Source organism: Anarrhichthys ocellatus, unplaced genomic scaffold (assembly GCF_004355925.1).
Source record: "Anarrhichthys ocellatus isolate YVR2014 unplaced genomic scaffold, GSC_Weel_1.0 scaffold58, whole genome shotgun sequence".
In the NCBI taxonomy this organism is placed as follows: domain Eukaryota; kingdom Metazoa; phylum Chordata; class Actinopteri; order Perciformes; family Anarhichadidae; genus Anarrhichthys; species Anarrhichthys ocellatus.
In genome coordinates, this window is record NW_022280088.1 from 2,048,730 (window position 1) to 2,060,322 (window position 11,593).

Sequence of the window (11,593 nt, forward strand, 5' to 3'; positions counted from 1 at the left end):
GGAAACCAGCTTAAAGAGTCGGCATATTTTCACATCCAACTCTGTGAATTAAGGATTTATGTTGACCAAATCAGTGGCTGATTGTTGGACAGTGGAAAGACCAACCCGGACATGTTTGGTGAGTTGTATTTTGTTTCTATTTAGTTTAAATAAAGTGTGTTTTACGATGAGTTAACAAGGCAATTAAGCTCGTCTTCGTTCGGTGTAAAAGAGAAACTTCAGAAGGTGTCCGGTTGTATTTTTTGGTTTTATGTGTAAGACTATTTTCTTCATTAACGTTTGTGAGTTTATTCTGTAAATTCATCAGACGTAGTGAAAACTGGGGCACACACTGGGGAATATATTTAAGTGGACTACTTTTACCATCAGCACTGATTGGAAGTCCACATAAAAAAAAGGTGGCGAATGTTCCTTTGAAGTGTTTCCTTAATGCATCTTGAGTATATAACCCAAGCACTAAAGACAGGGCTTGGCTAAACATAAGGTAAAGACAGGGTAGCTGCACTTAAACTCATTTGACATTGTGAAACCTGGTATTTTAATTAATGGTTAAGTGTGGAAATGAGATCATAAATGCCTATTTTTCAGCTGGATCTTATAATTGCAGTTTGTCGAGTTTCATCAACCAGACAATACCCATTGTATTCACACCTGATCATGATGTTCTTTCAATCACATCCAGACAGATGAAGGCCAGTATCCTAGAAAACATGACATGAAGCCAACAGTTCATCAGTACTGCTCAGCCATCATTAACACTGTCAGGGCCGACCAGCCGGTGAAGGGGTGGCTTCCTTGGCCCCTACCAGTGCTGTCATTGTACTGTTCCCAGATATACCCTGTTTCAACATACTGTCTATAAACATTATTGACGATGTTAGTCCTGAGTTCCTCATAAAGCGCAGCTGCCTTCTCTTGGTGCGGCCCTTCTGTGTTGCTGTAGTGGTGCAGGGCTCGGACTGCCAAGTAGTTGATGTTAATCCATATCGGTCCCCTCCAGTAGGGGGCGTCATGCTCCGTGTTTCGCTTCATGTACATTGGATCGGCTTTAGAAATTGAACGCAGGCCGTAGGGTGTCCACAGCTTATTGGAGTCTCTCATGTCACGGAAGATGTGTTCTAGTTTGGGTGAATCCGGTGTAAGAATGTGCAGCAAGAAAGGAAACAAGCTAACGTAACCCAAAGCGTTAACGTACTGCAGCTTGGGGGCCCGGCGGACGGAGCGCACGAGGCGCGCCACGGGGAACTGGTGACGAGGTTGTCCGGGAGGCACGTACACCTTCTCCTGCTGCAGGGACACAGCCTGGGTGTGGTTGCCAAAGTCACTGAAAGCACGAAGCTGATCTGACCAGTGGAGCTCATTCATTAGGTCGTTGTCACGGAGCACCTGGTGGGACAGCTCGTAATCGTGATGGGGCTCGCCGAGAAGCCGAGCTACACTTGCCATGATGCCGGAGGCCAACGCCATCCAGCAGTGTAAATCTACATGGCGCTCATCTGCTGACGGATGAGAGGCCCGGGGGTAGTCGTCCAGCCCAGAAGTCAAGGTCTTGGGATTGAGGAAAAGATTTGTGTCCTTGTCACGCCCACGCCAGCGGTAGGAGTTTGGTAGAGGCCCTGTCTGTGTGGTGTTGTACCAGTCGAACCAAGTTTTCAGTCGGGGGAAAAGTCGCCGAAGGAAAGGCAAAGTCGGTCGAGATGCCGGCTTCTCTGGATTTGACGAGAGCTGTTCGATAAGCTCCTGAAGAGCTAAGAAAAGTGTTGGCGGGTTGGCGTTCTCGTTGCGCTGAACTACAAACTCAGCTGGGACTTTACTGCGAGCCTCGTCTCCCAGGATCTGCTCGCGTGGGATCCAGCCCTCCATATTCATCAGGTCTATCCAGTGGGAAATCGCCTCCCTTGTCACATGGGGATCCCACTTGCTCAGCAGCAGCTGGTGAAAGCCCTCGTCCCAAAGGAACCCTCTCGGAAAGAAAGAGCGCGATGGTACGGCGGTGAACAAAGCGCCTTCTGGGTACAGGAGCGGGTACTCATTGTAGGTTGACTGTACCACAGACTGGCCATGGAAGTAGCCCATTCCACCCAACATGTTGCTGAGCGCTGCCTTGCCAAACTTAACGTGTGCCTGGCTAAAACCTTTGCTTTCGAGGCCAAAAATCTTCTCGAACTTTGAGTCGAACTCGGCTTTCCTCCTCTCCAGCTCCTGAGTCATGACTGAGCCCACGAGCTGGTTGGGACGGCTGTGGAAGCTCCCGGACTCAAACAGAACTTCGATCTGGAATGGCGTCTGGACGGTCACCTGGTGAACCACGAAGTCACTCTCTTTCCGCGTGTCGGCGGCTTTCTGTTGGTTTTGGTGGTGGGGGGGCTTGTAGGTGTCTACGGCTATGTAATGCCTTTTCTCACCAGAAGGAGAGCTGTAGACAAACCTACGGTTCAGACTTTGCTTCACAATGTCGGTCAGCTTCTCCAAGCCAGGAGAGACAGTCTGAAGATAGTTGTAGCTGGAAAGAAAAGAAACTGTTGTTAATATTATTGAGTTTATATATTGTGTTATTATTGCGTTTTAAAATGATGTGAAATCAAAGCAATCACATCATCTTTAAAGTCGTCTATCTCAACTGCACTAGCTATGTTAGTGAAGCCTAAGCACACTGTGTCATAACCTGAGTCCCAAAAACATGTACTGGTGAGGTTAAGTGACCATGTTAAACCCCACATATAGTTCAACAACCATCTTTCTACAATAAGCTATAATGCAAACAATTCTTATCATTTCTATCAGTGCATACTGTACCTTTATATGTTGCTATGCTGGTCTTCTCAAGCCCTCATGAAAGTCTGAATAGTCCTGATCCACTCAGTACAAAAAATACTGAAAGGGTGCACATCACCCTTCTGTCTTCACTAACTAACCGACAGTTGTGGCATTTCACAAAAAGCTAAAAGAGTCCTTATGGAAAGGAGCTGCTTTTCAGATGGTATATTTAACATATATCTGCAGGTTCAAAAAACTTTCAGAATTAAGAAAACCTAATTCCTCCAGTGTGTTTTTTCGATTAACAAATTGATGAAACAAAGCTACAAATCCTGCTTTTGCTGCCATCTAGTGGTCGGATTTGTTGTATTTTTTTTTACCAATGTCGTTATGTAGAGTCACTAACAACATGACATTACTACCGAGTATCATCAGAGGACTGATACTGGGACTCAGGAGAGGTGCAACAGACTTCAGGGTCACTCAAATAGTGCTATTTTTTTGTCATGCATCTTTTCCTCATATGTAGCCTCTGATCAGCTCTGCTATATGACAACGTCTTCTCCCTTTTCTATGGACATTTATCTACACGTGACTTTTCCTGCACTCACTGATTGATAATTGAACTATTGGGATCAGCATTGCAAAACAGAACAATATTCTGTGAAAGAAAACAACCAATTGTTGCAGGTGATAACCCCCAAACTGACTATAGTATGCTTCCTCCAGCTGTCTTGTCCATGATCACTCTCTTTTCAAACTGCTGCCGACTTAACCATTCACTCCTGTATTTATGCACTTACCTTGCATATTTGGCACTGGATAATTCCCCGGTAACCGGCTTCCGGAAGGTGATCTTAAAGTTTCCAAGCTCCTCTGAGGAACCAGTGATGGATGCGAGGCGGTTTCTATCCTCAACGTGAGCCTCCAGGGAGCCCTGGGTGTCCGCTGCTGTGTAAAACAACAGGGAGATGACTGGCGCTTGAGGGGCCGAGCTCTGGTGGGTAAAGACAAAAAGCCTACAATTATCACAACTTAACAATAGACATTTTTCATTTGGGTCACGTTTGGGAACATCTGCTCAAAAGGCTGAATAAACAGTCAGTACTCACATGCTGTTTAGCAGTGACCCTCCATGTCCAGTCTCCTCCGTGAGCCCCTCCCATCCTCTTCACAAACTCTGTCGTCAGTGTGAAGTCGTTGTCGCGGATTTCCTGGACGCCAAAGGTGATGCCATCATGCATCATCCAGCCATAGCCTTGCAAACGATCCCCTTGCTCACAGATGTGCCTCAGGTTTACATCCATGTCGGCAAACTGACGCATCCACATCATACCTGGGGAGACATAACGATGGAAGTTATCTGGTTGTATTGTACACCAGAGGAAGCACAAATATTTAATTTGGAAAATAATAACTAGTCAGCTGTCTCACAGAAAAAAAGGTAAATTACAAAACTCACTGGATACATGCAGCAAGTTACCGGCCAACTGGGTTTTGGGAACAGCAGTTCTGAACTAAGTGTTGGTACTCAATATTGGCAAATGTAGCCCACTTTATGCTGTTACCTAATAAACAATGTTGGTTGTCCAAATTGACTGACCGGGTAAACAGCTCTAGGGACTGAAGCCAAAATTTACTTGAATTTGTCAAGTGCCTGGGCTCGTTTCCCACCATTTCCCCAATCTAGTGCAATTAAACATTAAATATTTGATTAGCGCTATGAAGCAAATGTTTTTGTGAGTGCAAACTATTTAATATTAAAAAGGGAAAATCCACCTCAAAACAGACTGCAGTGTGCCAATGATTTGAGACATGATTCTACTGTGGATATGAAAATAAAGACAGCATCAACAACAGAGAAAACTGTCTATGTATACATTTATAGTTATATACACACACACACACACACACACACACATATATAGTTATATACACATATACACATGTACACATATACAGCTATATATACATGTACACATATATAGTTATATATACATACACACATATATAGTTATATATACATACATAATATACAAATACATACATAATATACAAACACACAAACACATTAAACATTGTCGGGGATTTTGGTATTATAGTGGTACATTTAACATCCAGGTCTCCTGAGACACCATGTTGTTTATAGCTTCACCATTCCATAACATGAAGGAGCTCTGGATTAAAATTGATGCTTTGTTTTATGTCAATTTCCCAAATACTCTACCTGATAAAATTAGTATCTTTAGAAACTTAAGGAACTCTGCTAGAATGATAAATGAAGCTCAGTGTATTGCACAGCAGCATCAGTAGGGTTTAAGAGGTTAAACGTGTATTTAAATATTAATCTGAGTGAACAATGCTCCTTTACTTGCTTTGTCATCAAAGCCAACAAGTCTGAAATATGAAAACATTTTCATATCTGATCTTTACATATTTAACAAAAAAGTTAAGTTGGTTTGGATTTTCCCTTTAACTCTTCCACCACAAATTAGGAGCAGATTCCTGAAGACAATGTTTTTAAATGTACCTTTTTTCTGTCTGTAACTATGTGTTCTAGCCCTTGGAAAAAAAGATTCTTATTTTCAAAAGGGATTCTCCTGGTTAACTAAATCAAACATAACCGGCACAGCTTCAGCTCGACACTGAACGTGTCAGCCTACCTGCCACAATGGACCTGGGACTCCTGGTTTTCATGCCGAAGTAGACCTGAGGCCTGTATGAGCCCCAGAACCTCTCGGCAGAGACCTTGGCACTGCTGCTGTTGGCATCCAGGACAGGAGGGGACGGGTGCAGGGTCACCACCCGTTTGGCCAGGCTTGATCGCATGTGGAGGGCGTAAAAGAACCAGACCAGGCTGAATATGCCAAGACCAATGGAGATGTTGATGAAGACTTTGCCAATATCAACTTTCTTTTTCTTCTCTTTTCGGGGAAATGCAGGGAGCTTCTCGTCTTTCCGCAGAAGGGGAACAGCTTCACCGGTCACCACCCTCTTCCTCTGCCTACCCATCCTGCCCTTCTGAAGCTGGAGACAACAGGGAGGAAGACATTTGTATTTAATAGTCTACCTTTGTGTGTGGCAGTGTCAATGAAAACTGGGAGGGATCTGAAGCTCTGCACTTATCAAGCAACAAACTGATTTGTGCTTTTGCCCTTCATAAAGAAATAATAATGCATAAATAAATATGACTTGACTTCCTTGTGTGCGGGCTTGTTGTACTTGTACAATACAGAATCTGACCGCTATCATAATAATAACCTAGATCGTCCTCATCGTTCCTGTTGTAAGTATGAGCTGTAACGTACGTTAAGTTCACGTTACATCAGGCTAACTGTTAGGTTAACATTGCAAGGAGTATGATGGCAGGACACGTGCTAATTAAACTCTGCTTCTATGCAAAGTGTTTCCAATTTAATTAACGTTAAGTAGTAATCACCTACACCCGTTTTAACCAGAACACATCCAGTTGGTAAATCGCCACTCCACCCCGGCAATACGTTGCCTGCAGGTTGCACGCTACTCGTTAGTCATGCTAACGTTCCTTTTTAGCGAAACCAACCGGTTGTGGCAATATAAAGTGGCTTTAATTGGTAAGGAAATAGAAAATACGGCGAAGGTCGACCGTTTTAGCTTGATGTTCATTGAGTAAATAGATACTAACCTGTCAAAGTACCAGAATCTCAGCTGCTCATTCTACGTTGCTAGCTTACTAGCCACTTCCTGGTTGGCAATTATTTTTTCTTTGACAACGTCATGGCCCGCCCTTCTCTGCCTATGATTGGCTAGTACCTTTTGCCTTCGTAGGCTCTGGGTTGGATTGGTTAGGTTTTGGCAAGAGGCGCGAGATTGGTTAGGATACAGAGGGTTAAGCCAATCAGAGCAGAGTAGGGCGGGTCATGCCTTCACCATTCTAGGAAACAAAAATATCACTCGTTTTCACTGACGTGTACTTTTTTATTAAACACTATACATGCAGTATAGAGGGGATAGTATACAAACAGAACAATAACAAAAGAGCCAGGGGTAAATCACACTACACAAGAGTATTATAAAACCTACAGCCTTTTTTTCAGCCGAATTAGAAAGTAGTTTTATATAATGTATACAACATCCTTCAAGAAAACCACAAAATTCGATTTTCTATTGTTGAATTTACATTTCTAAGAAGAAAAAAAAATTGCCAACATAACCACATTTATTTAAAAAAATATATTTGTCTTTTCTTGAGTTTTTGAAAACCACCTCATTCACCCACAATGATCAAATAAGTCTTTAAAGATATGATTAATGACATCTTCAAGGGTCAAAATTTCTTGGAGTGAGATCAATGTCAACATACATAGGTTTAAAAGTTTGTGAATTTTCATCACAATAGGAGAAGTTTGTTTTTCATTTATGCATGTAGTAATTAGCAGAGTAATTATCTATGACCTTAACCTTATTCACATTTACGATTTTATGAGGAAGCATTGAGACCTTCTTCCATGCATATAATTGACCACTAACGTGTACTCCAGTGTATTTGTGTGTGATGTTATCAATTACCCTGTTGCTTGCTCATCAACTAAAGACTATATAATATACTACAGACAGTAGAAAACAAACCATGCAAGTAAAACATTGTAGAGGTAAATATGTAATTTAATTGAAATTTATCAAATTAAGTCCTTATGTAGAGGAGTGTGTTGTGAATAGTTTGCCGAGCTAAATAGTTCAAATAGCTCAATAGTACAAAGATGATTGGATAGAATACAAAACTAACAATTATAGCACCTATTGGACAGTAGACAGCCACATGCCAGAATGAGTGTCCTGTGAAGTACACCAGTTTCCAAATGTCCCTCGACCACTTATTTACACTATAAGCATAATAAAACTGTTATGACCCATGGCCAGTTATCTTAGATGTACCATAAATGGGGTCAAGAGTCAGAGAAAACAAATCCAAGCTTTGGCCCTAAACTGCTTCTTGGTTACAGATAAACATATTTACACCTGCTCTGATCATTAAGACTTACAGAGAAGGTACAGGTACAGGACAAGGTTAAAGTATACATTATAGATCACAACTGACTGATCAGCAAAGGTGATTGATCTCTACTACACTTGCCAAATCACTTACTCCTGGTTATTCATCAATACTGCTGGCATAACCACAAAAAACAAATGCAGAAACATAATTTTGTTGCTTTTTAATGAGTGAAATATATTTCTTTGCCACATCTTTAACATTCGTCAACATGAAAAACTGTTACAAACAGTGGCGGAAAAGAATATGCATATCTGAATATGCCTTTAACATACAGTCTTCCAAGATAAACCGAGGTTGCCATTTCACAGATGTATCAGATAGGTAAACAAGTTTAAAGACAATTCCCAGATTAATTCTGCTCTCCAGGGTATCATCAGGTTACCTGTCCGGAATCAATTTCTGACCATGTGAGCTGTAGATTTATTTATTGCAAGCAACATCTGAATGCTCAAAATAGTGCTTGTTCAATCTTTTTACTTTTCTTCTTCTTTTTTTTTTTTTTTTTTTTAAACACAGATTAAACCCCAATTTCTTTTAATATTCCAAAGTATATTTGCCCTAATGCAAGTTTTAAATAACCACCCAAACACATCTTGATTTGCTTAATAAAGTGAACGTTTGGTGTGAGGGACCCAAGATGCAAGAAAAAAAGCGCAATGTCCTTGAAAACATTTCAAATGACTTGTGGCAGGAAAAAAAAAAAGGAAAAGTTAAATCTTTGTTGTTGAGCTAAATTACCAAGTGCTCACCGACTGTACAGTATCAGCTGTCTTCAAAGTGCTTTTTTTTCCATTTCTAGCACTTTACACGGAAAAAAAATAGAGACATGGCAACAGGTGAAGCAAAGCCAGAGACAAAACACCCAAATTCATCTCCCACACACCCCTGCCTGTCAACCTGTCTTTCTGCAGCTCTGACTCAAACTATTCTTGAGAAACAGGTACAAAGGGGTGCATCAACCCAAGAAATAAAGAACTTTCTTACAAAAAGAAAATGTCCAAAACAGTGATTAACAAGATGAATGGAACTCAACGCTTCTGTCTACTTTCACCAAACGGCAATGCTGGTTTGTGTAATGACAACATTATTGGGAAGGAACAAGGAAACTTAAGACTGCCAGCATGCCTGGTTTCAGAGGAAAACATGCTGGAGCGGAATCTGGGTCTAACAACCTGTAGACACCCCCCCCCCTCCTCCTCCTCCTCCTCCTCTTCCTGCTGCTGCTGCTGCTGCTGCTGCTCTTCATCTTGTGGATTAGTTCTTTATTGCCCCTCCATCTCCCTCGCTCACAAAACGCTTTCGTCCTCTAGTGGAAGAAAGAGAGTTTAGAGAAACATGTTAGTGACCAAAAAACCCCAAAACCAAAAATGAATTGATCCTAATAACAATCTCTCTGTTGTCAAAGCTCGATATAGGTTATTTCTCTGTACCATAGAGCTACATTGGTGTTCAAAAACTTAAAAACCCAACCAGATCAATGAGCCACACTATTGTACTGAGTGACATAATTCTTCATTAAACACTTACACTTTTTGGTTTTCTTATTTTCATGATATTTGTTGACAATAAAATAACACCAGCCATTAGGAATGATTTAATTATGGCGATATGAAAATAAAACAATGTTTTAAAGTGGTGAGAAATGGCCAACTCACCTGGCGGGATATGCATCCCTCAGCTGTTTGGTGATGATGGCCTCCTGGTAGCAGAGGTCCACAAAGGTCTCCATGATAGAGTGGGCATGTGGCACATCAAGGCTGATTTCTGGGAGCTCATCATAGACACGCTGGAAACCCTACATGGAAGAAGCAGCATATAAAATGGATAGTATGACTACAAGGTGGAACGCACATGAATTTTCATCCGATATGCAAATCATGTCCTTAATAAAGAAAATGATACAAAAAAAACTAAACGCAAGGCACTGACCCTGTTCATCTGATCCACAGTGATGAGGCCTGTTTTCCAGAAGGACTGCAGCAGCTTTATCATCACGTGACTGGCAGTGTCTCCTTTCGACTCCAGCACCATCACTACAGCCTGAAAAAAATGATATAACATATAGAATGTGTAAGAAAGAGTATTCTGCTGCCATCTAATGTCTATCACCTAATAATGAAAAGTCAATGAGCAATACAGATGTGCAATGACCACGTTTAACCACATGGTGGCAGTATTTGCCATTTTACGTTAGTTTATAGCAAGAAAAGAGAAGGTGCAGTATTTAAACATTTAACAAACATATTTGAACAAAAACACATTTAATTTGTGGTTATTTGTAGATAATGAAACTCTGAAAAAGTCCAGCTGGGTGAATCCTTTCTAAATGTGCTGCATGTGTAGAACAAATTCCACCTGGCTATGCAACAGTACATGGTGTAATTTGTACACAACTGAGGCCAAAAAAATAAAAAATAAAAACTGAAAACTTGATTGGCCGTTTGGAACCAACACATAATCACACGTTTTTATTTACAAAATAAGATGCCACTCAGTTTATTGCCTTTACTTTACAGCTACACCCTGTAAATAATCCCGAAGCAATTACATTTGTATGGAGGATAGACCGTTCCCTGTTATGCAATGTGCCTTTCTATTTTGGATTGATCAATTTGGGCTGAGCTCTGTTAATACATGCAGTACAAATGAGACACGCCTCACACACACACACACACACACACACACACACACACGCACACACACACACACCTTGGCAGAGAACAGAAATGACAGTCCCTAACCAGTAAGAGACTTGAACCTGTGTAGCTGTTATCTTATCATGATGTGGGGAGAACATGGAGAAAGCTTTTGTTTGTTTTCTTGGTGAATATGTGGAAAAGTGTGTGATGACAGAATAAAAACCAAACCAAGACTGACACAATAACATCAAGTCTTTGATACCTCATAGACCAGCTCATGGTGGAAGTGTGGGACTTCCAGGTCCCGCAGACAGTGCTCTGCCTCAGATACGTCTCCTGATATCAGGTACTCCTTGAGCAGGAGGTTCATCTGGAACAACGACACAAACAAGCACAGACAAATGAAAAAATGAAGAGGGTTGCTTGTTTTGCCTATAAAAGTTAGCTGAATGTAATAAATATCCTTTGGAATTTATTGTGAAGAGACTAAAAGAAGGACAGACTGTTAAAAAGAGAAAACCAGAGCAACAGAGTGATGATTGAGGCATGAATATTGATGGATTAGAGCTGTAGAAATATGATGCTAATTATGCGGGATTGTCCATGTTTAAGTGCAGGTACCTGGCCTTTATCTAGGGCAAACCTGTATTTGATTCAACACACCCTGGATAAAGGAAAAATAATTCACAGGACTTAAGAGAGCTTAAGTCCTGTACAAAGAGCTGTGTGTGTGTGTGTGTGTGTGTGTGTGTGTGTGTGTGTGTGTGTGTGTATGTGTGTGTGTGTGTATATATATATATTTAAAGGGATTTATTCTAGCAATAACCTGACTTCCTTGGGAAATAAAACTCAGCACACATCTGTCTTCTTGAAAAAGATGAACATTTCTTTTGGAGCTGTGCTTGAATATTTTATTCTCTGCTTCATTTGTTAGTATTCATTTGTTATGTCACTCATAACACATGAACCATTTTGCTTTAAAACTATTTATGGACCAATTACTCACACCACTTGAGATTCAAGAGGAGCTTGACAGATGCAACCAGTAAAAGAAACGTTAAAGCTACAAGTCAATTCTGGGTCTAATTCACAGAGCTGGGAATGTGTGGTCGTCCGAACATCTGGGGGGAAAAAAACAACATGGGGGGGGGGGGGGGGGGGG

General features: G+C 41.2%; 2 protein-coding genes across 2 annotated transcripts in view; both read right to left on the reverse strand.

Moving 5' to 3' along the window:
• Positions 1 to 6: 6 nt before the first annotated feature.
• mogs (mannosyl-oligosaccharide glucosidase) lies at positions 7 to 6,616 on the reverse strand. Its single transcript, XM_031871402.1, has 5 exons — positions 6,422 to 6,616; positions 5,421 to 5,784; positions 3,870 to 4,093; positions 3,561 to 3,754; positions 7 to 2,503 (listed from the first exon to the last, which is right to left on the reverse strand). The coding sequence occupies exons 2-5, from the start codon at positions 5,767 to 5,769 to the stop codon at positions 733 to 735; spliced, it is 2,538 nt and encodes an 845-aa protein (XP_031727262.1). The 5' UTR covers positions 5,770 to 5,784; positions 6,422 to 6,616; the 3' UTR covers positions 7 to 732.
• A 1,321-nt stretch (positions 6,617 to 7,937) lies between these two features.
• Positions 7,938 to 11,593, reverse strand: part of pdcd4a (programmed cell death 4a) — a 15,080-nt gene continuing 11,424 nt past the window's right edge. Inside the window, exons 8-11 of the mRNA XM_031871407.1 lie at positions 10,694 to 10,801; positions 9,722 to 9,832; positions 9,448 to 9,587; positions 7,938 to 9,098 (exon numbers count right to left, since the gene is read on the reverse strand). Coding sequence (XP_031727267.1) covers positions 9,047 to 9,098; positions 9,448 to 9,587; positions 9,722 to 9,832; positions 10,694 to 10,801 — 411 coding nt within the window. The 3' untranslated portion in view covers positions 7,938 to 9,046. The remainder of the gene's footprint in view (positions 9,099 to 9,447; positions 9,588 to 9,721; positions 9,833 to 10,693; positions 10,802 to 11,593) is intronic.

Coding starts and splice junctions, on each gene's coding strand:
- mogs (XM_031871402.1), bottom strand. CDS start 5,769: ATGGGTAGGCAGAGGAAGAGGGTGGTGACCGGTGAAGCTGTTCCCCTT. Junction 3,755..3,869: donor GGGTCACTGCTAAACAGCAT/GTGAGTACTGAC, acceptor TTTACCCACCAG/AGCTCGGCCCCTCAAGCGCC. Junction 2,504..3,560: donor TCCAGTGCCAAATATGCAAG/GTAAGTGCATAA, acceptor TTTTCTTTCCAG/CTACAACTATCTTCAGACTG.